General features: G+C 35.2%; 1 protein-coding gene across 8 annotated transcripts in view; it reads right to left on the reverse strand.

Annotated features, from left to right (window-relative positions):
- Nucleotides 1-1,830: 1,830 nt before the first annotated feature.
- The window catches only part of LOC136833493 (uncharacterized), a 437,570-nt gene continuing 411,674 nt past the window's right edge, over nucleotides 1,831-27,726 (reverse strand). For all 8 annotated transcript variants that reach the window (XM_067095717.1, XM_067095716.1, XM_067095710.1 and 5 more), the window contains one exon: nucleotides 1,831-3,516. In XM_067095717.1, the coding sequence (XP_066951818.1) occupies nucleotides 3,376-3,516 (141 nt within the window). In that variant the 3' untranslated portion in view covers nucleotides 1,831-3,375. The remainder of the gene's footprint in view (nucleotides 3,517-27,726) is intronic.

The raw sequence follows: 27,726 nt of genomic DNA on the forward strand, positions 1-27,726 counted from the left end.
TAAAAATTTATTGGGAAAAAAATATTATCCATGACCTAGTCAAGACAAGGTAACTGCCTATTCATCATCAGATTACCTGTTTCAATGTTCTTTCTATCACTATACTGTATGAGAAATTTCATAATTTTACCACTAACTTAATGAAACAGAGCATTGTGTACGAAACTTGGCCATACTTATTCATTAACAATACAGATTACCTAACATGAATTTTTTAAACATGCATATATAGGCAAAAGTAAGTATAGCTTAGTTTTACCAGACCACTGAGCTGATTAAGGCAACAAAATCAACTTCAGATAGAGAGAGAGAGAGAGAGTAAACAGTAAGTGTTGAGTACTGGAACATTACAATATCTTACTTATTCAACTGTTGTACTTGAATGTGTTCTTGCATCTAGTATCTTACTTATTTGATTAGTGTACTTGTACGTGTTTTTACACCTAATATCTCTTACTTATTCGACTGCTGTACTTGCTTGTGTTTTTCCATCCAGTATCTCTTACATATTTGACTGTTGTACTTGAATGTGTTCTTACATCTAATATCTCTTACTTATTCGACTGCTATACTTGTGTTTTTACATCTAATATCTCTTACTTATGTAAAATAACTGATGATTTTCTATGCATCTTATTACAGTTTAATTAATCTAAAATGTTACTACTGAAAAACATATGCACACATCAACAAAAGATTTCATAAATATTTCATATTTTAAATTTTTTTATATCATGTTTATTTTAACATCTTAGTTACTTTACAAAACTATTTTAAAATATTTTTAAGTTATACATACCGTATAGCAGGTACTGTACCCTATGGGCTCTATAAGCTCAGACAAGATCTGCAGACACACATACTTAAGCATGTGCCGCATAACCTAGCCTGCTCTTCAACCTGAGAGTGGATGCAGATTTAGAGGAATGCATAAAGTAGTTTCTCAGATGTTGTTACACCTGTAGCAAAGAAATAGTATTTCACTGCTAGCTATAAGCCTCAGCAGATTCATCAAGCAAAACACCTATTTGGTTTCAATATATACTACATTTTGCATTATACTATTATATAGTGTTGCATTTAGTTATTTTCTAATTGAAGTGATGTACAATACCACTTTTTTCAACAGCGCAGATACACAACGCATACACACACACACCGTACATAGATTTCTTTACACTGACTACCTGTAGTGGATTTCTGATATTGCTCCTTTCTTCACCCACATATCATTTACACACATAATTGTTATTTGAGAATAAAAATGAATGAAAATGTCTGTGATTTTGTTTAGCCGAAGGTTGGTAAATAATGGGTACATTATCATTATCTGAGTGCAAAACCAGACAGGATTAACAAACAAATGCACAACCGCGCTGTAAATAATTTTGATTTTTATCATGCCGCATGTACTATTGGGTTTACGTCATAGCGAATGCTGTCTAAAGTTCTGAATGCTCATGTTATCAACTAAGGGTCACATATTATATTTTTGCTTTTCGTCTGACTTTCAAATAGGTTTGCATATGCACATTGCACTTCTGAAGTACTTCTGAATTCTGAGTACAGGAGTTTCAGATATTAGAAGAATTGATAAGTAAACAGTAATGCATTATTTAAAATACCATTTTTTACTGGCAAAACGAAGATGAGAGAGAAGCTGCTATCATTATGTCATTTGGTGGTATGAAACTCCAGCAATGGAGGTGATCTTAACTAGTTTTCAAATGTGGCAGTTGGTGGAAAGGTGCCAAATCATCAGCTTTAATTGGGAATGGGACTTCTTGATCCAAATGCCATACTTCAGGTTTTCTAAACAATAAGATGACAGAAAATTGGACTTTTACTGTAATTATAAAAACAACAGTATAGACAGTCCCCAGGTTACATCGGGGATTCCGTTCCAACATCTCACTGTAACCCAGAAAACAACGTAACCCAGAACGCCGCAAGAAAAATATATAAAAATCAGAAATAAAGTGATGAAAGCCTTATCTTTAATCCTCTGTACAGTATTTTTTTTGCATTCTGATGTGGTGTGCATCCAAAAACCTCCAAATTTTGACTTTATACTGTAGCTGTATGTACTTTTACCTTTCCATTGCGGCGTAAGACAACAATGTAACCGAGGAATGTTCGATGTAACCCGGAACTAATTTTTTTATAAATATATTTGAAAAGCAATGTAAACTCGGAACAACATAACACGAGCCTAACGTAATCCGGGGACCACCTGTACATTAAAGATGCACTGTACATGTCAATTAAAATATCAAACCAACTTACTCTATGAGTTATCCAATAGAGGCAAGAGGTCTCCATTTGGGAGTACTCGGTCCACCATCCAATAACCCTATTGTGCTACTAGATTTCTTTATTAAGAACAAAATATTTTCATTACCTTTATTGGACTTGGGTGAGCACAGTAACTAACAAAATCCTTTAAGTTGCAGTGACACTATTTCTTCTCAGTAACAGGTACTCTTATGTCTCTTTCCTCTGTGGTTTCCAGCTGGTTATTCACAAGAGGCATATTTAGGTATAATGATGGATCACAGCTGGTACCGATGAATGTCGCAAGGACTTTGTTCAAGATAATTCCTTTTATAGACCAGTACTGATCATCTGCGGCAAAATTAGCATACAGTACTGAGTGCCAGGCAAGACCTGGGAGTTATATTTTTAGAATTATTTGGGGAAAAGAGTGTATTTTATATGCCATTAAATACAGTACTTACCATTAAGGAAAATTTTCCTGCAATATTAAAAAAGACTAACATCCTTGTCTCTTACAAGATTTAGAGAGAGAGAGAGAGAGAGAGAGAGAAAAAAAAAAAATTCTGGTCCTTTGCCCTTACTGTGGTTCTCAACAAATTCTGGAAATCCATCTCTCATCCTTTACTCTTACCTCATGAATGTCACACAGCAAATGGGCCCCTTTCTTTGGTGATTGCTTCCTGGATAAATTCCACTCTTAGCAATTCCAATGATCTGCCACTCTCCATCTATAATATGCCTTACACTACCTTCACAACTAAATTTTTCCTTCCTTGATGAAAAGCACAGCTTCTAGCCTACAGTGTACACCAACGAGATTCCCTAAAGACTTGCAGGATGGACCTGGCTCCTGCATGTGTCCTTTCTTTTGATAACTTTAATTCCTACATTTTCCTTCTTGGAATCATGCTCTTTCTCAAACATCTGATAAGCAAACATATAAGCAAAGTTTTAATCCATCAAAACAATCATATTTTCAATGCCAAAGGTCAGTGCTCAAAAGCTTACACATTTTTCATCTCCTTATAACACTGTAACTACTAATGAAAATAATTAAATGTACGAGCATCAGCTTCCTGAAGACATTGTTACACTTCATCAAAGTTGTATGATGTCGTCATTGCCAGTTTCTAAAAACTTTTTCCACAACACTGGAAACTTTGGCCTAATTATTTTTGGGTCCAAGCCATCTTTTTCTATTTCCTCGCTTAACCATCTCATGAAAGATGCCCCAAGACTCTGAAAAAAAAAATGAAAATTGTAAAGTGCATGCTGTAATCAAATTAAGATATTTCAAAAAATAAAACTGAAGCAAGAAACCATACAAATTTTTTAAAACATCATTGGCATCAAAAATAAAAATACATCACTGGTTTTAATTCTAAGTGGTAAGTATCTCTTAAAAAATACTACCATGCAATGAAAAAATCAAACTAGCTGCCAAGCATCAAAACTGGAATTATTCTTCACAATTTGCTCTAGGATATGAGGCTTGGGCTGGCTATGGAGGATAGATCCATGCATTCTATCCTTTTGGCCAACCAAAATAACTTGATTTTGGTGTAAATAACAATTTTCTTGTAATGCTCTGTTCCAAGTGGGCTTGGCCTATTTTTCTAGCCATCCTGTTAGGGTAATGGGAGGGGAAGGTTGTATTTGGCCCTTCTGCTGAAATTCCCATTAGGTTCAGGTCTGCAGCTACGATGGGGATCATGCTATAAAGCTCTGGTTTGTATACCTAAAAAAATGTAAATTACTTACAAAATAAGACATTTGTTTCCATGGCAATAAAAACCAGAGCCTTTTAACCCTCACAAGCTGGGCTAATAAAATTTTTAAAATTCTGACTGGGCAAACTTTAAGAGCAGCCTAAAACATCAATGGAAAGAAAAGATTTGCAAATTCAAGTGGTAAAAATCCCAAAAATGTTCTGTACTTACAACAGGAAGCTGAAAGTGAATCTCTAACCTGGCACAGGGCCTCTTTGCCAAGACACTTGAAAAAATACCAGCTAATTTTATAGTTATAAATCTTCTTTCTAATATTTTTTGTACCTGATATTGCAAAACTACAATTACAAAGACAAGAACTGAAAACAGCAACATTTCCCGAGTAAATTTATGGACCAATATTACATGAGAGGTACTGGGAGGGGGAGATGCAGCACCTTCCTTCATGAAATTCCAAGGATGACTGTCATTCCTGCCTGATACTGAATGCTACCTTAAGTGTTGCCATATTGTCATTTATGGCCCATTTACGCCACTTGAATGTTTTCCCATGAAATTTGTTCAAATATCATGGCATGAAATAAAAATCATATGATAGTCTTCTTACACCATTACTGTGTATCACAGGATGCATGCTGCACCTGAGGGGTTAAGTAACCCTCACTCCTTAGGTGGGAGAATAACCACTCAACTGGCTGGCAAGTTGAATTTCCTTCTAAAAATTCAACTTCTGCTCAGAAATATTGCTCTCAATAATGAGCAGGAGCCCAATGAATCTTATAAACTCCTATAAAATCTAGCATAGGGGTGCAAGGTTGATAGGGTCCTCAGCCAGAGTGAGATGTGTCTGTACTCTCACTCTAGGAAGATTTTTGACAACCAAGTGTTTCCAGAATAGAAAATGAAGTCAAATCGGAAAGGCAGCTAAAATATTGTTCAATTAAGTTTAAATGATATCTTTACAGCCCATCCCCTTAAAAAGGAGAGAAGAGGGAGTCATACATTATGGGTTGAAGCTCTTAAGATAAGATGCTCAACTGTGAAGCCTAACTGCATCGTTGCTGGTTGTGAGGCAGACTGGCTGCTGCTGTGCAGAAGGAATAAAAGGGAGAAGCGAAAGAAGAAGTCATTTGCTCACCCATTCAACCTCCATCCAAATGTCCTTCAAGTATCTTAGGTGAGATGCTGTTCTGCCCAAGAGGAGCTCAGAGACAACAAAAATCTGTTGAGGTCACTAAAGGTCCTAAGGAAAAGGTGTCCAAGAATTTGTGTGATGTCCCAAAGGTAAAATACAGTAAAGGTACTTTGCACTTACCTTTTGAAAGGTTAGGGATGACCAAAAGCCAAAAGTAATACAATTTTTATGACTTTGGTAGAAAAAAGGGATTTACTTGGTGTGATATTAAGACAAACTTTTGCATAAAAAAAGCTACCTCAGCCATTTAAGGTTGTTACGAGTACACCGAAGTTTTACTGTACCTTGATTTACAACAATTTTGAGTTACAACAGAGTTGCAGTTGCTATCCTTGATATAAATCAGTGGTTCTCAACCGAAGTCCACATGGACCCTTGGGGCCCATGTAACATTACTGGGGGGTTCACAAGAAAAAAATAATGAATTGGGGGTCCATGGTGATATTTTAGTGGTCCATAGAGCAATTTTACTTCAGAATAGTTGCTATTACTGAGAATGGAATTTCTACAGTAATTTACACCATATTTAAATACTAAAAGTGGAAATATTCATGTAGCTTTGAATTTTTATGGCAATCAAATAGAAGAAAAAACTTGACATTTTACAGTAGCAAGAAATCAGCCATCTTTTCTCAGGAAGCAGGCAGCGACCTTAGATGTCTGTTTTCATGATGACTCTCTCTCTCTCTCTCTCTCTCTCTCTCTCTCTCTCTCTCTCTCTCTCTCTCTCTCTCTCTCTCTGTGACTTTGTTAAAGAGGGATTATAATCTACCTATTTTACCTTGAGAGTTGAAGGGCCTCAGAACCAAAAAGGTGCATTTGCTGTAGCCCTAATTGTCCCACTAATCTCCCTTGGGGTTCATAAACCTATGGGTGAAGAGAATATGCTTTGCTTTGCCTGGAACACAGTTTCATAAAGTTCATAGTTTGATTCAAACTATTTTTCCTTCAGATTTTTCACCCTATCTCTAATTATGAATAACTAATATAAAAGAGCAATAATTTTTGGCTTTTTTATTGATATTTGAGATTAATAGCTAATTTGCAAATAAAACAGTTTGCCCTTCAACTTGATGAATCTCCCTCAAGAGATAATGAAGTTATTCTATTAGCATATGTGAGATTTACAGATGATCAAGGACCCAGAGAGGGAATGCTCTTTGCCAGAAGTCTTGTGAAAGACGCAGATGGTGAAACAATTTTTAATGAAGTCGTTACTTATTTCAAGGAAAGCAATATTCCACTCAAAAATATAACTGCATGTGCTACGGTTGGTGCACCATCCATGCCAAGCAGATACAAAGGTTTTATTACACTCTTGAAAAAGGCTGTCCCCAAAGTATTTTCCATACACTGTGTGATACACTGTCAACACTTAGTTGCAAAGCCATTGGGCAGAACAAATGACACTGCTAAAAAGTACCCACTACTCTGGGATAATGCACAGTTCTACAGTATGTTATAGTTTTTCCATCATCTTACCTGGCTGAATCAGGATTTATTTGCGTTTTTCACTTATTACCGAAAGCTCGTAATAGACCTGACATTGTGATATAGAGGGATGAATGGATTTTTATTTAGATTTCCCAACGTTTTGTGAGAGAGAGAGAGAGAGAGAGAGAGAGAGAGAGAGAGAGAGAGAGAGAGAGAGAGAGAGAGAGAGAGAGAGAGAGAGAGAGTGTGTGTGTAATTGTCGTTAGTGAGTGTTTCGGTTGTTGGAAGAGGGATAAGGGTCATTAGTTGAAGTTTGTTTACGGCGCTGTCTGTCTGTGAGAATGTGAAGGAGGGTTCGTTTGTTGTTGAGAGTCTTTAGTCAGAGCTAGTGCCGGTCAGTTTTTCTCGTGTTGGACAGTTTTCGTATGCTTTTCCGGGAGTTGTTGGTTTTTCTTGTTGGTGTGCTGTTTGTTGTGTGTGTGTTCTGTTTCCTTTTTTTGTATTTCCTTGTTGTGTTTGTGGTTGTTTGCAGTTGTGGTTGTTACGGTGGCCTCAATCCATCTCCCAGCAACCGAGGATCAGGGTGAGTGTTGTGTGTTTTTTTTTTTTTGTGTTTTGAATTCCGCCACATTATATTTGGCGCCCAACGTGGGGCAGTTGCAATTAAGATTGGTGGCGGGTAGTGTGACTGGAGGAAAGGATGGAAGAGGAACTGGTGAGGTTGAGAGAGGAGTTGCAGCTGTCAAGAGAGGAGAATGCATGGTTAAAGAGTGAGAATGAGAAATTAAGGCTTCAGTTGGAAGAGATGGGATCATTAGTAAAAGGAGCGAAAGAAGAAATGAAAGGGGAGATGAAAGAGTCAGAAGAGAGGATGGATAAAAAGTTGGAGGGAATGACGAAAGGTGTGGAAGAAATGGTAAAAGGTATGTTCAAGGATGTTTTTGGAGAAGGGGCTGTTGGAGGCAGGCTCTCTGGAACATGTGAAGGGGCAAGAGAGAAAGAAAAGGAGGAAGAAGTGAGTGGAAGCGTGAGTGATGAAAGTGATATGGGAATAGGAAGTGAGAAACGAGAGAATGAAAGGCAGGGTAAGGAAAAGGGAATGAAAAGCAAGGGAAGGAACAGAGGAAAGTAAGGATAAGTCAGGGAAGAAAAAGGGAAGAAGGGAAAAGGAAAGGAAACTGGTAAGAAGGGTAAGGAAGTGGGAAAGGCAGGAAAGAAGGGAGAGGGTAAAAATAGTAGTGATAGTGAGGTGGATGGAGGTGAATGGATAAAAGTGGATAAAAAGAAGGGGAAGAAGAGTGTAATGAGTAAGATGAATGTAAGTGCGGAAGTGGACTCTTTGTATTCGGAAGAGGGTATGAAAGGACAGAGTGAAAGTAGCAAAAGTGAGAGTGAAAGTGAGAAAGAAGTGAGAAAGGCTATGTATGTGAGGAGGTGCCCGGTGTGTGAAAGGTATAATGAGTATGGAAGTAGGGATGTGCATGATTTCTTTAGGGAGTATGAAAAGGTTTTGTCAGGATAAGTATGGGGAGAGTAAGAGAGTGCGGGCACAAGAATTAGGAGAATATTTGACTGGGTTTTGCTTGATATGTATAGGGTTATTATGAGTGTGGGAGATGTTGAGTATGACAAGGTGAAAGCTAGACTAGTTGAGCAAGCGAGGGGTATGAAAGCGAGTGTTAAGTATAAGAGGAAGAATGGATTTGATGAGGCAAGAATGAAAGCTGGGGAAACCTTGTCACTGTATGCTTGTAGGCTGGAGACATTTGAGGAAGAAGTTTGGGGATGATGGGATAGATGAATGTAAGGAGTTAGTACGAAAGTTGTTAGAGACAGTGCCAGATGGAGTGGGAGAGTTTGTGAACTTGAAGCAGAAGGAGAAGAAAAGATGGACGAGTGAAAGGTTGACTTGGGGAGAAATTTTGGAAATTGTAGAAGATTATGAGCTTGACAGGGTTATAAAAGAGAGCAGAAGTGTGAGTGTAAGGGCTGGGGTAGATGAGAGAGTGCCAGAGTTTGGAAGCTTTAGGGATGCAGTGTTGAGGGCCCAATGAGAATGGCAGATAGTGTAATAGATAGGAGTGTAAGAGCAAGTAATGTGGAGGTGCCAGTGAGGATGAATGGTGGGTTTGTAAGGGAACAACGGGTTGGACAGGTTAGGGATAGTAGTGTACAAGGGGAAGGTCGGTGAGTGGAAGTCTAGCGAAGTGTTTTAGATGTGGAAAGGAAGGACATACAAAGAATGAGTGTAGGTGGGCTTTAGGAACGTGTTTCGGGTGTGGGCAATCGGGACATTTGGTAAGTGAGTGTACAAAAGATAGGGGGGTTAAATGCTACAGGTGCGGACAGGTGGGTCATATTGCTAATGGTTGTAGGGGTACCAGTGAATGTAATATGTGGCAACTGTGGTTAGAATGGGCATTATACGAGAATGTGTTCAGAACCGAGAGCGAAGTGTGTTGAATGTGGAATGGAAGGGCATGTATCAAGTGTATGTAGACGAAAGAGGGTGACTGTGACAGCGGATTCGGGAAACTGAGTGTGAAGGGGGTTCAAATGGGTGGATCCTCTAGGATGCAAGCGGTGCGTGTGATGCATGTACGTGAGGGGTTGTTGCATGAGGGAGGTTTTGCTGGAAAGACTGACGAGTGCATGAGTGTGCAAGTGTGTTGTAAGGGAGTAAGATTGATTGCGTTAGTAGATACCGGGTGTAGTATGAATGTCATATTTAAGAATGGATGTGAGAAATTGAGGAATACATGTGAAATTAGGAATTGTCAGGGGGAAGTAAGAGGGATTGGAAATTTAGGGGTAGCAGTGGTTGGAAGAGTGTGTGAACGGTTAGAAATTGGGGGTGTAATGATGGATGAAAGTGATTTTTGTGTGATTGAGAGTACGAATGATAAATATGATATTTTATTGGGATGTGAGTTTTTGAAAAAATGCCGGATGGTGGTCCGTCCTAGTATGAATGTAATTGAATTATGTATGAAAGGGGATGTGCTTGGGGATTTGTATTTGGGGAAGGATGGTAGGGTTGAGCAAAAATTGTGGAAGAGAGTGCCTGTAATTGCGACAGAGAGGGTAAAAGTGCCACATGAGTTTGGAGAAGTTGTGAGTGTGAAAGTGGCATGGCCGGATAACCTCGGGATAGCCAACAATGACAGTTGTGAGTATGTAGTTGAGGGAATAGACGTAAATAAATTAGTCAGTGCAAATGTGTGTGTATATGATGGGGTTTTGAACATGTATATATAACATCAACGGAAATGATCGTAACTGGTGAATGTGGATGATAGAGGTACGTGTGTGCAGGTGATGACAAGGTGATTTGAAATGAGTTAATGAAAGCGTATGAGGAGTTGAAAGGATGAATGAAAATGTTGGTATGAAGTGAAGAACGTAAGTTGTGTGATAGGTGTGAGTGCCAAAGTGAAAATGAGGTTTGATATAATGGGATGAGTTGACTGAACGGGTTTGATATAACTGAGTTGTGACGTGAGGGGAGTGAGCGGTTGGAGGTGAGCGAAAGTGTAAGAGTAAGAGAGCGTAGCAGTAATATACGAGTGATTGAAAGCATGAATGAATCGTTGCAAGAATTGGAAAGGTCAATGAGCGAATGGGATGGGTTAGTTGAAGAATTGGGGGAGGTATTTGGGAATGAGTTAGGGGTATAGATGAGATTGTGGATGAAATTGAGAGTGGTAATAGTGAAGAAGATAGCGTGAATCTGAGAGAGAATGGAGGAGAAAATGTAAATCTGAATGATGCTGGAAGAGAGAGCGAGTCTGAGAGAATGATTGCGTGCCCGCGAACGCATTCTAGAGGACCTGCTAGTGAGCATCTGTGGGTGTTGCGTAAGGCAATTTGAATGTAGTGTGAAAAGTATTGGTTGGGAAATGCTAAAAGGGGGGAGAACTATAGAGGGATGAATGGATTTTTATTTAGCATTTCCCAACGTTTTGTGAGAGAGAGAGAGAGAGAGAGAGAGAGAGAGAGAGAGAGAGAGAGAGAGAGAGAGAGAGAGAGAGAGAGAGAGAGTGTGTGTAATTGTCGTTAGTGAGTGTTTCGGTTGTTGGAAGAGGGATAAGGGTCATTAGTTGAAGTTTGTTTACGGCGCTGTCTGTCTGTGAGAATGTGAAGGAGGGTTCGTTTGTTGTTGAGAGTCTTTAGTCAGAGCTAGTGCCAGTCAGTTTTTCTCGTGTTGGACAGTTTTCGTATGCTTTTCCGGGAGTTGTTGGTTTTTCTTGTTGGTGTGCTGTTTGTTGTGTGTGTGTTCTGTTTCCTTTTTTTTGTATTTCCTTGTTGTGTCTGTGGTTGTTTGCGGTTGTGGTTGTTACGGTGGCCTTAATCCATCTCCCAGCAACCGAGGATCAGGGTGAGTGTTGTGTTTTTTTTTTTGTGTTTTGAATTCCGCCACAGTGAAAATGGGGGGATCTTCAACTATCGACATCAATGGAGCCAAATATGAAAAAACTCACCGAGCAGCATCAACCACAGGGATCTCATTGAATAAATCTGCATTTTTTATAACGTAGTCACTGTTTCGTCCTCAAGGAGTTACCTTCCATGGTCTACCAGAGCTCCATGGTGACCAAACTAATATCAAAGAATTCTCTTCTAATTTGGTTAGTCTTTTGGCCAGGTATTGTGTCGTAATGACTAACATTATAACACATGATGGAGTATATAATGGACTCAAAGATAAGAGGGCACTTTCCCTTATCTTCAGCGAAGCTGAACCCAGTTTTTCCAACGTCAAAAGAACCCTGCAAAAAAGAGAAGTGACTATTGCGCATGCGCATCCGCCCTCTTGTTTACAACCGGGCAGTTAAAAGACCAAGGAGCCATTACCCTCTGTTTGGTCTAAAGCGAATGGTTCACGTCGTTACCAGCGCTCCGAAAAAAAAAATCTACTTTTTTCTCCGTTTTAGTATCGAGGATTATGGAAACATCAAAAATAGCAAGATAAGTGCTCAATATTAACAAACAGTTGAAAGTTTTAGTTTTAAACTTCTGGAATTTATATAATTTGTGTGTTAAAGCCGGAACCCGGCTCATTGATCGCTAGCCTGCCTAATTTCGTAATGCGTTGATTGCTACCTAGTTTCGTAAAACGAAAATTGTTTTAAGTTCTAACTAAGTGTTTTAACTAAAAGAAATGTTCCACAACTTATTATTATTAATATGGAAAATCCTTTCAGATGATACAATGTCTACAATACTCTAGGCAGTAAGTGAGAATAATTCAGACTAGATTAATAGTGGATGTTGTTTGTAGCCTATGTACACTCAGCAAGGAAAGTGAGGATGCAGTTTTTGTTAGATTTCGTTCAGCGAATTTTAAATTTTTTCCTGCAGAAAGCACACAATCTTGGTAGGTTTGCTCTAGAGTGTGGAAATACAATGCAAATTATATCAAATTATATCATATACAGTATGCTAAATCCTTGGATTAAGTATCCTAAGTGGCCAAGCTTAGATCGAGGACCATAGGATCAGATAATAACAATATCTGGGCAAAGTAAATCGATAGCCTAGCAATGAGGCTACATATTAGTATAAATCTTTTCTCTTTTATCCCTTGAACGCCGAGCCTCTATTTACAAAAGTGTCTGCCGTATGCCGGCGGCGTTTGGGAGTTAGCGCCGAAGGGGAAAAAAAGTTTTTTTTTAAAAAACCACAGCACGCTTAGTTTTTAAGATTAAGAGTTCATTTTTGCCTCCTTTTTTTGACATTGCCTGAAGTTTAGTATGCAATCATCAGAAAGGAAAAAAAATATCATTATCATATACAAATATTGAAATATATGACAGCGCAAAAAAAAATTTCATATATAATTGTATACAAATCGCGCTGTGAGCAAAACGATCAAAGCTAATGAGTTATTTTTTTTCTTTAAATTGTACACTAAATTGCGATGATTTTGGTATATAACAAATTGTAAAACGATCAAAGCAACACAGAGAAAATATTATCACAAAATGATGCATGAATTCATAACCTGTGGACGGAAAAAAGTTTTTTTCAAAAATTCACCATAAATCGAAATATTGTGCTAGAGACATCCCGTTTGTTGCAAAATGAAGGTAATTGATTGAATATTACTAGACTCTAAGTGTTTTAGCTTACAATTGCAGTTTTCGACCATTTCGGTCGAGCTAAAGTTGAAGGTCAAATTTTTTCAATTTATCGTGATTTATATGAAAATATTTCAAAACTGATAAAAGCTACAACCATGAGTTATTTTTGTTGTATTCTACATGAAATTGCGCACATTTTCATATATAAAACTTTATGTAACGGCTATTAGAAAAACGGTGCAAACATTACGACAAAGTGACTTTCGGCCGAGTTACCAAGCGGACGTAAGGAAAAAGTTTTTTTCAAAAATTCACCATAAATCGAAATACTGTGCTAGAGACGTCCTGTTTGTTGCAAAATGAAGGTAAATGATTGAATATTACAAAAATGTAAGAGTTTTAGCTTACAAATGCGTTTTTCGACCATTTCCGTCGAGTCAAAGTTCACCGAAGGTTGAAATTTTGGCACATCATGATTTATATGGAAATATTTCAAAATTGATAAAAGCTACAACCGTGAGTTATTTTTTGTTGTATTCTACATGAAATTGCACACATTTTCATATATAAAACTTTATGTAACGCCTAATATAAAACTGCGCGAAAATTACGACAAGGTGACTCAAGAAATGCTCAGATTTTCAACAGACTTACCGCACACGGAGGAAAGGAAAAAGTTTTTTTCAAAAATTCACCATAAATCGAAATATTGTGCTAGAGACTTCCCGTTTGTTGCAAAATGAAATTAAATCATTGAATGTTACTAGAATGTAAGAGTTTTGGCTTACAATTGCGTTTTTCGACCATTTCGGTCGAGTCAAAGTTGACCAAAGGTTTCAATTTTGTCACTTATCATGATTTATATGAAAATATTTCAAAACTGATAAAAGCTACAACCATGAGTTATTTTTTGTTGTATTCTACATGAAATTGCACACATTTTCATGTATAACACTTTATGTAACGCCGAAAATAAAACGGCGCGAAAATTACAAGGCGACTCAAGAAATACTGGGATTTTCAGCAGTTACCGCACGCGGATGGAAGGAAAAAGTTTTTCTCTATAATTCACCATAAATCGAAATATTGTGCTAGAGACTTCCCGTTTGTTGCAAAATGAAGGTAAATAATTGAATGTTACTAGAATGTAAGAGTTTTGGCTTACAACTGCATTTTTCGACCATTTCGGTTGAGTCAAAATTGACAGAAGGTTTAAATTTTGTCACTTATCGTGATTCTTATGAAAATATTTCAAATGTGGTAAAAGCTACAACCATGAGTTATTTTTGTTGTATTCTACATGAAATTGCGCATATTTTCATGTATAACACTTTATGTAACGCCTAATATAAAACTGCGCGAAAATTACGACAAGGTGACTCAAGAAATGCTGAGATTTTCAGCAGAGTTACCGCGCGGAGGGAAGGAAAAAAGTTTTTATTCAAAAATTCACCATAAATCGAAATATTATCCTAGAGACTTACCGTTTGTTGCAAAATGAAGGTAAATAATTGAATGCTACTAGAATGTAAGAGTTTTGCCTTACAATTGCGTTTTTCGACCATTACGGTCGAGTCAAAGTTGACCGAAGGTTTAAATTTTGATATTTACTGTGATTTATATGAAAATGTTTCAAAACTGATAAAAGCTACAACCATGAGTTATTTTTTGTTGTATTCTACATGATGTTGCACACATTTTCATGTATAACACTTTATGTAACACCTAATATAAAACGGCGCGAAAATTACGACAAGGTGACTAAAGAAATGCTCAGATTTTCAGCAGAGTTACCGCGCGCAGAGGGAAGGAAAAAGTTTTCTTCAAAAATTTACCATAAATCGAAATATTGTGCTAGAGACTTCCCGTTTGTTGCAAAATGAAGGTAAATGATTGAACGTTACTAGAGTGTAAGAGTTTTGGCTTACAATTGCGTTTTTCGACCATTACGGTCGAGTCAAAGTTGACCGAAGGTTTAAATTTTGTTACTTATTATGATTTATATGAAAATATTTCAAAACTGATAAAAGCTACAACCATGAGTTATTTTTTGTTGTGTTCTACATGAGGTTGTACACATTTTCATGTATAACACTATGTAATGCCTTATATAAAACGGTGCGAAAATTACAACAAGGTGACTCAAGAAATACTGAGATTTTCAGCAGAGTTACCATGCGCGGAGGGAAGGAAAAAGTTTTTTCAAAAATTCACCATAAATCGAAATATTGTGCTAGAGACTTCCCGTTCGTTGCAAAACGAAGGTAAATGATTGAATGCTACTAGAATGTAAGAGTTTTGGCTTACAATTGCGTTTTTCGACCATTACAGTCGAGTCAATGTTGACCGAAGGTTTAAATTTTGTCACTTATCGTGATTTATATGAAAATATTTCAAAACTGATAAAAGCTACAACCATGAGTTATTTTTTGTTGTATTCTACATGAAATTGCGCACATTTTCATGTATAACACTTTATGTAACGCCTAATATAAAACGGCGGAAAAATTACGTCAAGGTGACTCAAGAAATGCTGACATTTTCAGCAGAGTTACCTCGCCCGGAGGGAAGGAAAAATTTTTTCAAAAATTCACCATAAATCGAAATATTATGCTAGAGACTTCCCATTTGTTGCAAAATAAACGTAAATGATTGAATGTTACTAGAATGTAAGATTTTTGGCTTACAATTGCATTTTTCGACCATTTCGGTCGAGTCAAAGTTGACCGAAGGTTTCAATTTTGTCACTTATCGTGATTTTTCTGAAAATATTTCAAAACTGATAAAAGCTACAACCATGAGTTATTTTTGTTGTATTCTACATGAAATTGCGCACATTTCCATGTATAACACTTTATGTAATGCCTAATATAAAACGGCGCAATAATTACGACAAGGTGACTTAAGAAATGCTGAGATTTTCAGGAGAGTTACCGCGCGCGGATGGAAGGAAAAAAGTTTTTTTTAAAAATTCACCATAAATCGAAATATTGTGCTAGACACTTCCCGTTTATTGCAAAATGAAGGTAAATCATTGCATGTTACTAGAATGTAAGAGTTTTGGCTTAAAATTGCATTTTTCGACCATTTCGTTCGACTTAAATTAAACCGAAGGTTTAAATTTTGTCACATCATGATTTTTATGAAAATATTTCAAAATTGATAAAAGCTACAACCATGAGTTATTTTTTTTGTATTCTACATGAAATTGCGCACATTTTCATGTATAACACTTTATGTAATGCCTAATATAAAACGGCGCAAAAATTACGTCAAGATGACTCAAGAAATGCTGAGATTTTCAGCAGAGTTACCTCGTGCGGAGGGAAGGAAAAAGTTTTTTCAAAAATTCACCATAAATCGAAATATTGTGCTAGAGACTTCCCGTTTGTTGCAAAATGAAGGTAAATCATTGCATGTTACTAGAATGTAAGAGTTTTGGCTTACAATTGCGTTTTTCGACCATTTCCGTCGACTCAATGTTGACAGAAGGTTTAAATTTTGTCACTTATCGTGATTTATATGAAAATATTTCAAAACTGATAAAAGCTACAATCATGAGTTATTTTTTTGTATTCTACATGAAATTGCGCACATTTTCATGTACAACACTTTATGTAACACCTAATATAAAACGTTGCGAAAATTATGTCAAGGTGACTCATAAAATGCTGAGATTTTCAGCAGTTACCGCGCGGAGGGAAGGAAAAAGTTTTTTTCAAAAATTCACCATAAATCGAAATATTGTGCTAGAGACTTCCCGTTTGTTGCAAAATGAAGGTGAATCATTGCATGTTACTAGAATGTAAGAGTTTTGGCTTACAATTCCGTTTTTCGACCATTTCGATCGAGTCAAAGTTGACCGAAGGTTTCAATTTTGTCACATCGTGATTTTTATGAAAATATTTCAAAACTGATAAAAGCTACAACCATGAGTTATTTTTTTGTTGTATTCTACATGAAATTGCACACATTTCCATGTATAACACATTATGTAATGCCTAATATAAAACGGCGCGATAATTACCACAAGGTGACTCAAGAAATGCTGAGATTTCCAGTCCGCGCGCAGAGAAGGAAAAAGTTTTTTTCAAAAATTCACCATAAATCGAAATATTGTGCTAGAGACTTACCGTTTGTTGCTAAATGAAGGTAAATGACTGAATGTTACTAGAATGTAAGAGTTTTGGCTTAAAATTGCATTTTTCGACCATTTCGGTCGAGTCAAAGTTGACCAAAGGTTTAAATTTTGTCACTTATCGTGATTTATATGAAAATATTTCAAAACTGATAAAAGCTACAACCATGAGTTATTTTTTGTTGTATTCTACATGAAATTGCGCACATTTTCATGTATAACACTTTATGTAACGCCTAATATAAAACGGCGCGAAAATTACGACAAGGTGACTCAATAAATGCTGAGATTTTCAGCAGAGTTACCGCGCACGGAGGGAAGGGCAAAGTTTTTTTAAAAATTCACCATAAATCGAAATATTGTGCTAGAGACGTCCCGTTTGTTGACAAATGAAGGTAAATGATTGAATTTTACTAGAATGTAAGAGATTTGGCTTACAATTGCGTTTTTCGACCATTTCGGTCGAGTCAATGTTGACCAAAGGTTTCAATTTTGTCACTTATCGTGATTTATATGAAAATATTTCTAAACTGATAAAAGCTACAACCATGAGTAATTTTTTTTTGTATTCTACATGAAATTGCGCACATTTTAATGTATAACACTTTATGTAACGCCTAATAAAAAATGGCGCGAAAATTACAAGGTGACTCGAGAAATGCTGAGATTTTCATCAGAGTTACCTGGCGCGGAGGGAAGAAAAAAGTTTTTTAAAAAATTCACCATAAATCGAAATATTATGCTAGAGACTTCCCGTTTGTTGCAAAATGAAGGTAATTGATTGAATGTTACTAGAATGTAAGAGTTTTGGCTTAAAATTGCGTTTTTCGACCATTTCGGTCGAGTCAAAGTTGACCGAGGGTTTAAATTTTGTCACTTATCGTGATTTTTATGAAAATATTTCAAAACTGATAAAAGCTACAACCATGAGTTATTTTTTGTTGTATTCTACATGAAATTGCGCACATTTCCATGTATAACACTTTATGTAATGCCTAATATAAAACGGCGCGATAATTACGACAAGGTGACTCAAGAAATGCTGAGATTTTCAGCAGAGTTACTGCGAGCGGAGGGAAGGAAAAAGTGTTTTTAAAAAATTCACCATAAATCGAAATATTGTGCTAGAGACTTCCCGTTTGTTGCAAAATGAAGGTAAATGACTGAGTGTTACTAAAACGTAAGAGTTTTAGTTTAAAATTGCATTTTTCGACCATTTCGGTAGAGTCAAAGTTGACCGAAGGTTTAAATTTTGTCACTTATCATGATTTATATGAAAATATTTCAAAACCGATAAAAGCTACAACCATGAGTTATTTTTTGTTGTATTCTACATGATGTTGCACACATTTTCATGTATAACACTTTATGTAACGCCTAATATAAAACGGCGCGAAAATAACAACAAAGTGACTCAAGAAATGCTGAGATTTTCAGCAGAGTTACAGCGCGAGAGGAAGGAAGGAAGGGAAAAAAAGTTTTTTTTTAAAAAATTCACCATAAATCGAAATATTGTGCTAGAGACTTTCCGTTTGTTGCAAAATGAAGGTAAATGATTGAATGTTACTAGAATGTAAGAGTTTTAGCTTACAATTGCGTTTTTCGACCATTTCGGTCGAGTCAAAGTTGACCAAAGGTTTAAATTTTGTCACTTATCGTGATTTATATGAAAATATTTCAAAACTGATAAAAGCTACAACCATGAGTTATTTTTGTTGTATTCTAAATGAAATTGCGCACATTTTCATGTATAACACTTTATGTAACGCCTAATATAAAACGGTGCGAAAATTACGACAAGGTGATTAAAGAAATGCTGAGATTTTCAGCAGAGTTACCACGCACGGAGGGAAGGAAAAAGTTTTCTTCAAAAATTCACCATAAATCGAAATATTGTACTAGAGATTTCCTGTTTCTTGCAAAATGAACGTAAATGATTGATTGTTACAAGAATGTAAGAGTTTTAGCTTACAATTGCGTTTTTCGACCATTACGGTCGAGTCAAAGTTGACCGAAGGTTTAAATTTTGTCACTTATGATTTATATGAAAATAATTTCAAAACTGATAAAAGCTACAACCATGAGTTATTTTTTGTTGTATTCTACATGAAATTGCGCACATTTTCATGTATAACACTTTATGTAACGCCTAATATAAAACGGCGCGAAAATTACGACAAGGTGACTAAAGAAATTCTGAGATTTTCAGCAGAGTTACTGCGCGCGGAGGGAAGGAAAAAGTTTTTTCAAAAATTCACCATTACTCGGAATGTTGTGCTAGGGACATCCCGTTTGTTGCAAAATGAAGGTAATTGATTGATTGTTACTAGAATGTAAGAGTTTTAGCTTACAATTGCGTTTTTGGACCATTTTAGTCGAGTCAAAATTGACCGAAGGTTTAAATTTTGTCACTTATCGTGATTTATATGAAAATATTTCAAAACTGATAAAAGCTACAAACATGGGTTATTTTTTGTTGTATTTTAAATGAAATTGCACACATTTTCATGTATAACACTTTATGTAACGCCTTATATAAAACGGTGCGAAAATTACGACAAGGTGACTCAAGAAATTCTGAGATTTTCAGCAGAGTTACCGCGCGCGGAAGGAAGGAAAAAGTTTTTTTTAAAAATTCACCATAAATCGAAATATTGTGCTAGAGACTTCCCGTTTGCTGCAAAATGAAGGTAAATGATTATATGTTACTAGAATGTAAGAGTTTTGGCTTAAAATTGCACTTTTCGACCATTTCAGTCGAGTCAAAGTTGACTGAAGGTTTCAATTTTGTCACTTATCGTGATTTATATGAGAATATTTCAAAACTGATAAAAGCTACAACCATGAGTTATTTTTTGTTGTATTCTACATGAAATTGCACACATTTTCATGTATAACACTTTATGTAACGCCTAATATAAAACGGCGCGAAAATTACGACAAGGTGACTCAAGAAATGCTGAGATTTTCAGCAGAGTTACTACGCGGAGGGAAGGAAAAAATTTTTTTCAAAAATTCACCATAAATCGAAATATTGTGCTAGAGACTTACCGTTTGTTGCAAAATTAAGGTAAATGATTGAATGTTACTAGAATGTAAGAGTTTTAGCTTACAATTGCGTTTTTTGACCATTTCAGTCAAGTCAAAGTTGACCGAAGGTTTAAATTTTGTCACTTATCGTGATTTATATGAAAATATTTCAAAACTGATAAAAGCTACAACCATGAGTTATTTTTTGTTGTATTCTACATAATGTTGCACACATTTTCATGCATAACACTTTATGTAACGCCTTATATAAAACGGTGCGAAAATTACGACAAAGTGACTCAAGAAATGCTCAGATTTTCAGCAGAGTTACCGCTCGCGGAGAGAAGCAAAAAGTTTTTTTAAAAAATTCACCATAAATCGAAATATTGTGCTAGAGACTTACCGTTTGTTGCAAAATGAAGGTAAATGATTGAATGTTACTAGAATGTAAGAGTTTTAGCTTAAAATTGCATTTTTTCGACCATTTCTGTCGAGTCAAAGTTGACTAAAGGTTTAAATTTTGTCACTTATCGTGATTTATATGAAAATATTTCAAAACTGATAAAAGCTACAACCATGAGTTATTTTTTGTTGTATTCTACATGAAATTGCGCACATTTTCATGTATAACACTTTATGTAACGCCTAATAAAAAACGGCGCGAAAATTACGACAAGGTGACTCAAGAAATGCTGAGATTTTCAGCAGAGTTACTATGCGGAGGAAGGAAAATGTTTTTTCAAAAATCACCATAAATCAAAATGTTGTGCTAGAGACTTCCCGTTTGTTGCAAATTAAAGGTAAATGATTGAATGTTACTAGAATGTAAGAGTTTTGGCTTACAATTGCGTTTTTCGACCATTTCGGTCGAGTCAAATTTGACAGAAGGTTTAAATTTTGTCACTTATCGTGATTTTTATGAAAATATTTCAAAACTGATAAAAGCTACAACCATGAGTTATTTTTTTTGTATTTTAAATGAAATTGCGCACATTTTCATGTATAAAAATTTATGTAACGCCTAATATATAACGGTGCAAAAATTACGACAACGCGATTAAAGAAATTCTTACCGCGTATGAAGAAGGGAAAAGTTTTTTCCAAAAATTCACCATAAATCAGAATATTGTGCTAGAGACTTTCCGTTTGTTGAAAAATGAAGGGAAATAATTGAAGGTTACTAGAATGTAAGAGGTTTAGCTTACAATTGCGTTTTTAGACCATTTCGGTCGGGTCAAAGTTGACCGAAGGTTGAAATTTTGTCACTTATCGTGATTTATATGAAAATATTTCAAAACTGATAAAAGCTACAACCATGAGTTATTTTTTGTTGTATTCTAAATGAAATTGCGCACATTTTCATGTATAACACTTTATGTAACGCCTAATATAAAACGGCGCAAAAATTACGACAAGGTGACTCAAGAAATTCTGAGATTTTCAGCAGAGTTACCGCGCGCGGAGGGAAGGAAAAAGTTTTTTTCAAAAATTCACCATAAATCAAAATATTGTGCTAGAGACTTCCCGTTTGTTGCAAAATGAAGGTAAATGATTGAATGTTACTAGAATGTAAGAGTTTTGGCTTACAATTGCATTTTTCGACCATTTCGGTCGAGTCAAAGTTGACCGAAGGTTTAAATTTTGTCACTTATCGTGATTTATATGAAAATATTTCAAAACTGATAAAAGCTATAACCATGAGTTATTTTTTGTTGTATTCTACATGAAATTGCGCATATTTTCATGTACAACACTTTATGTAACGCCTAATATAAAACGGCGCGAAAATTACGAAAAGGTGACTCAACGAATACTGAGATTTTCAGCAGAGTTACCGCACATGGAGGGAAGGAAAAAGTTTTTTAAAAAATTCACCATAAATAGAAATATTGTGCTAGAGACTTTCCGTTTGTTGCAAATTGAAGGTAAATGATTGAATGTTACTAGAATGTAAGAGTTTTGGCTTACAATTGCGTTTTTCGACCATTTCGGTCGAGTCAAAGTTGACAGGCTTAAATTTTGTCACTTACTGTGATTTTTATGAAAATATTTCAAAAGTGATAAAAGCTACAACCATGAGTTTATTTGTTGTTGTATTTACATGAAATTGCACACATTTTCATGTATAATACTTTTATGTAACGCTTATTATAAAACAGCGCGAAAAATTACGACAAGGTGACTCAAGAAATGCTGAGATTTTCAGCAGTTACTGCGCACGGAGGGAAGGAAAAAGTTTTTTCAAAAATTCACCATAAATCAAAATATTGTGCTAGAGACTTCCCGTTTGTTGCAAAATGAACGTAAATGATTGAATGTTACTAGAATGTAAGAGTTTTGGCTTACAATTGCATTGTTCGACCATTACGGTCGAGTCAAAGTTGACCGAAGGTTTAAATTTTGTCACTTATTGTGATTTATATGAAAATATTTCAAAACTGATAAAAGCTACAACCATGAGTTATTTTTTGTTGTATTGTACATGAAGTTGCACATATTTTCATGTATAACACTTTATGTAACGCCTTATATAAAACGGTGCGAAAATTACAACAATGTGACTCAAGAAATGCTGAGATTTTCAGTAGAGTTACCGCGCACGGAGGGAGGCAAAAAGTTTTTTTCAAAAATTCACCATAAATCGAAATATTGTGCTAGAGACTTCCCGTTTGTTGCAAAATGAAGGTAAATGATTGAATGTTACTAGAATGTAAGAGTTTTGGCTTAAAATTGCGTTTTTCGACCATTTCGGTCGAGTCAAAGCTTGACCGGAAGGTTTAAATTTTGTCACTTATCGTGATTTATATGAAAATATTTCAAAACTGATAAAAGCTACAACCATGAGTTATTTTTTGTTGTATTCTACATGAAATTGCACACATTTTCAAGTGTAACACTTTACGTAACGCCTATTATAAAACGGCGCGAAAATTACGACAAGGTAACTCAAGAAATGCTGAAGTTTTCAGCAGTTACCGCGCGCGGAGGGAAGGAAAAAGTTTTTTTCAAAAATTCACCATAAATCAAAATATTGTGCTAGAGATTTCCGTTTGTTGCAAAATGAATGTATATGATTGATTGTTACTAGAATGTAAGAGTTTTGGCTTACAGTTGCGTTTTTCGACCATTTCAGTCAAGTCAATGTTGACCGAAGGTTTCAATTTTGTCACTTATCGTGATTTATATGAAAATATTTCAAAACTGATAAAAGCTACAACCAAGAGTTATTTTTTTGTTGTATTCTACATGAAATTGCACACATTTTCAAGTATAACACTTTATGTAACGCCTCATATAAAACTGGGCGAAAATTACGACAGGGTGACTCAAGAAATCCTGAGATTTTCAGCAGTTACCACGAGCGGAGGGAAGGAAAAGTTTTTTTTCAAAAATTCACCATAAATCAAAATATTGTGCTAGAGACTTACCGTTTGTTGCAAAATGAACGTAAATGATTGAATGTTACTAGAATGTAAGAGTTTTGGCTTACAATTGCAGTTTTCGACCATTACGGTCGAGTCAAAGTTGACCAAAGGTTTAAATTTTGTCACTTATTGTGATTTATATGAAAATATTTCAAAACTGATAAAAGCTACAACCATGAGTTATTTTTTGTTGTATTGTACATGAAGTTGCACACATTTTCATGTATAACACTTTATGTAACGCCTTATATAAAACGGTGCGAAAATTACAACAATGTGACTCAAGAAATGCTGAGATTTTCAGTAGAGTTACTGCGCACGGAGGGAAGCAAAAAGTTTTTTTCAAAAATTCACCATAAATCGAAATATTGTGCTAGAGACTTCCCGTTTGTTGATAAATGAAGGTAAATCATTGAATGTTAATAGAATGTAAGAGTTTTGGCTTACAATTGCGTTTTTCGACCATTTCGGTCGAGTCAAAATTGACCGAAGGTTTCAATTTTGTCACTTATCGTGATTTATATGAAAATATTTCAAAACTGATAAAAGCTACAACCATGAGTTATTTTTTGTTGTACTCTACATGAAATTGGGCACTTTATATAACGCCTAATAGAAAACGGCGCGAAAATTATGAGAAGGTGACTCAAGAAAAACTGAGATTTCCAGTAGTTACCGTGTGCGGAGGGAAGGAGAAAGTTTTTTTCAAAAATTCACCATAAATCGAAATATTGTGCTAGAGACTTCCCGTTTGTTGCAAAATGAAGGTAAATCATTGAATGTTACTAGAATGTAAGAGTTTTGGCTTACAATTGCGTATTTCTACCATTACGGTCGAGTCAAGGTTGACCAAAGGTTTAAATTTTGTCACTTATTGTGATTTATATGAAAATATTTCAAAACTGATAAAAGCTACAACCATGAGTTATTTTTTGTTGTATTCTACATGAAATTGCGCACATTTTCAAGTGTAACACTTTATGTAACGCCTAATAAAAAACGGCGCGAAAATTACGACAATGTGACTCAAGAAATACTGAGATTTTCAGCAGAGGTACTGCGTGCGGAGGGAAGCAAAAAGTTTTTTTCAAAAATCCACCATAAATCGAAATATTGTGCTAGAGACTTCGCGTTTGTTGCAAAATGAAGGTAAATGATTGAATGTTACTAGAATGTATGAGTTTTGGCTTACAATTGCGTTTTTCGAACATTTTGGACGAGTCAAATTTGACAGAAGGTTTAAATTTTGTCACATCGTGATTTTTATTAAAATATATCAAAAGTGATACAAGCTATAACCATGAGTTATTTTTTGTTGTATTCTACATGAAATTGCGCATATTTTCATGTACAACACTTTATGTAACGCCTAATATAAAACGGCGTGAAAATTACGAAAAGGTGACTCAAGAAATACTGAGATTTTCAGCAGAGTTACCTGGCGCGGAGGGAAGAAAAAAGTTTTTTTAAAAAAATTCACCATAAATCGAAATATTATGCTAAAGACTTCCCGTTTGTTGCAAATTGAAGGTAAATGATTAAATGTTACTAGAATGTAAGAGTTTTGGCTTAAAATTGCGTTTTTCGACCATTTCGGTCGAGTTAAAGTTGACAGGCTTAAATTTTGTCACTTATCGTGATTTTTATGAAAATATTTCAAAAGTGATAAAAGCTACAACCATGACTTATTTGTTGTATTCTACATGAAATTGCACACATTTTGAAGTGTAACACTTTACGTAACGCCTATTATAAAACGGCGCGAAAATTACAACAAGGTAACTCAAGAAATACTGAAGTTTTCAGCAGTTACCGCACGCGGAGGGAAGGAAAAAGTTTTTTTCAAAAATTCACCATAAATCAAAATATTGTGCTAGAGATTTCCCGTTTGTTGCAAAATGAACGTAAATGATTGATTGTTACTAGAATGTAAGAGTTTTGGCTTACAGTTGCGTTTTTCGACCATTTCAGTCAAGTCAATGTTGACCGAAGGTTTCAATTTTGTCACTTATCGTGATTTATATGAAAATATTTCAAAACTGATAAAAGCTACAAGCATGAGTTATTTTTTGTTGTATTCTATATGAAATTGCACACATTTTCAAGCATAACACTTTATGTAACGCCTAATATAAAACTGCGCGAAAATTACGACAAGGTGACTCAAGAAATGCTGAGATTTTCAGCAGTTACTGCGTGCGGAGGGTAGGAAAAAGTTTTTTCAAAAATTCACCATAATTCAAATTATTGTGCTAGAGATTTCCCTTTTGTTGCAAAATAAACGTAAATGATTGAATGTTACTAAAATGTAAGAGTTTTGGCGTACAATTGCATTTTTCGACCATTACGGTCGAGTCAAAGTTGACTGAAGGTTTAAATTTTGTCACTTATTGTGATTTATATGAAAATATTTCAAAACTGATAAAAGCTACAACCATGAGTTATTTTTTGTTGTATTGTACATGAAGTTGCACACATTTTCATGTATAACACTTTATGTAACGCCTTATATAAAACGGTGCGAAAATTACAACAATGTGACTCAAGAAATGCTGAGATTTTCAGTAGAGTTACTGCGCACGGAGGGAAGCAAAAAGTTTTTTTCAAAAATTCACCATAAATCGAATTATTGTGCTAGAAACTTCCCGTTTGTTGCAAAATGAAGGTAAATCATTGAATGTTACTAGAATGTAAGAGTTTTGGCTTACAATTGCGTTTTTCGACCATTTCCGTCGAGTCAAAGTTGACCGAAGGTTTAAATTTTGTCACTTATCGTGATTTATATGAAAATATTTCAAAACTGATAAAAGCTACAACCATGAATTATTTTTTGTTGTATCCTAAATGAAATTGCACACATTTTCATGTATAACACTTTATGTAACGCCTAATATAAAACTGCGCGAAAATTACGACAAGGTGACTCAAGAAATACTGAGATTTTTAGCAGAGTTATCGTGCGCGTAGGGAATGAAAACGTTTTTTTTCAAAAATTCACCATAAATCGAAATATTGTGCTAGAGACTTCCCGTTTGTTGCAAAATGAATGTATATGATTGAATGTTACTAGAATGTAAGAGTTTTGGCTTACAATTGCGTTTTTCGACCATTTCGTTTTGGTCAAAGTTGACCGTAGGTTTAAATTTTGTCACTTATCGTGATTTATATGGAAATATTTCAAAACTGATAAAAGCTACAACCATGAGTTATTTTTTGTTGTATTCTACATGAAATTGCACACATTTTGATGTACAACACTTTATGTAATGCCTAATATAAAACGGTGCGAAAATTACAAGTTGACCCAAGAAATGCCGAGATTTTCAGTAGAGTTACCGCGCCGGAGAGAAGGAAAAAGTTTTTTCAAAAATTCACCATAAATCGAAATATTGTGCTAGAGACTTCCCGTTTGTTTCAAAATAAAGGCAAATGATTGAATGTTACTAAAATGTAAGCGTTTTAGCTTACAATTGCATTATTTTTACCATTTCTGTCAAAGTTGACCGAAGGTTTAAATTTTGTCACTTATAGTGATTTATATGAAAATATTTCAGAACTGATAAAAGCTACAACCATGAGTTATTTTTTGTTGTATTCTACGTGAAATTGCACACATTTTGATGTATAACACTTTATGTAATGCCTAATATAAAACGGCGCGAAAATTACGACAAGGTGACTCAAGAAATGCTGAGATTTTCAGTAGAGTTACCAAGTGCGGAGGGAAGGAAAAAGTTTTTAAAAAATTCACCATAAATCGAAATATTGTGCTAGAGACTTCCGTTTTTTGCAAAATGAAGGTAAATGATCGAATATCACTAGAATGTTAGATTTTTCTTACCTAATATATATATATATATATATATATATATATATATATATATATATATTATATATATGATATATATTTAATATATAGTCATACCTCAGAAATTATATATAGAGTTAGGTTCCGGAGCCCCTGGCAGAGGTGCAAGGTGAATTTTCGCGTAAGTTTGGCATGGTCTTTAAAAATGCTAATACATGTTTATTTCCAGAGTTTAAGTATTAAATATGACCCTAATCATGCTCCCAAAGTATTAAGCTAACTTTTAAATGAACTAAAGTTAGTGTAACTTTATTTAAAATTTAGCTTATTACCCTTAAAAAAGGAATACAGTAAATGGTTGACGTAAAAATTGAGTACTGCACAGTTTCATAATAGCACATTTACAGTAGGTGCGTACGTATACTAATGTTACCCCATAATTCATGGGATGCCGTTTTCTTTGTCACCTAGAGTAAAAGCCGTTTTCTTTGCGTCACAAGGCAAAACGTTGTGTGTCAGTCAACAAAAGAACAATTCCATAAACTCAGTAAAGGTAAAATTCAATCAATTTAAAATTATATACTGTACAGGTAATGATGTACAGAG

Source organism: Macrobrachium rosenbergii, chromosome 51 (assembly GCF_040412425.1).
Source record: "Macrobrachium rosenbergii isolate ZJJX-2024 chromosome 51, ASM4041242v1, whole genome shotgun sequence".
In the NCBI taxonomy this organism is placed as follows: Eukaryota; Metazoa; Arthropoda; class Malacostraca; order Decapoda; family Palaemonidae; genus Macrobrachium; species Macrobrachium rosenbergii.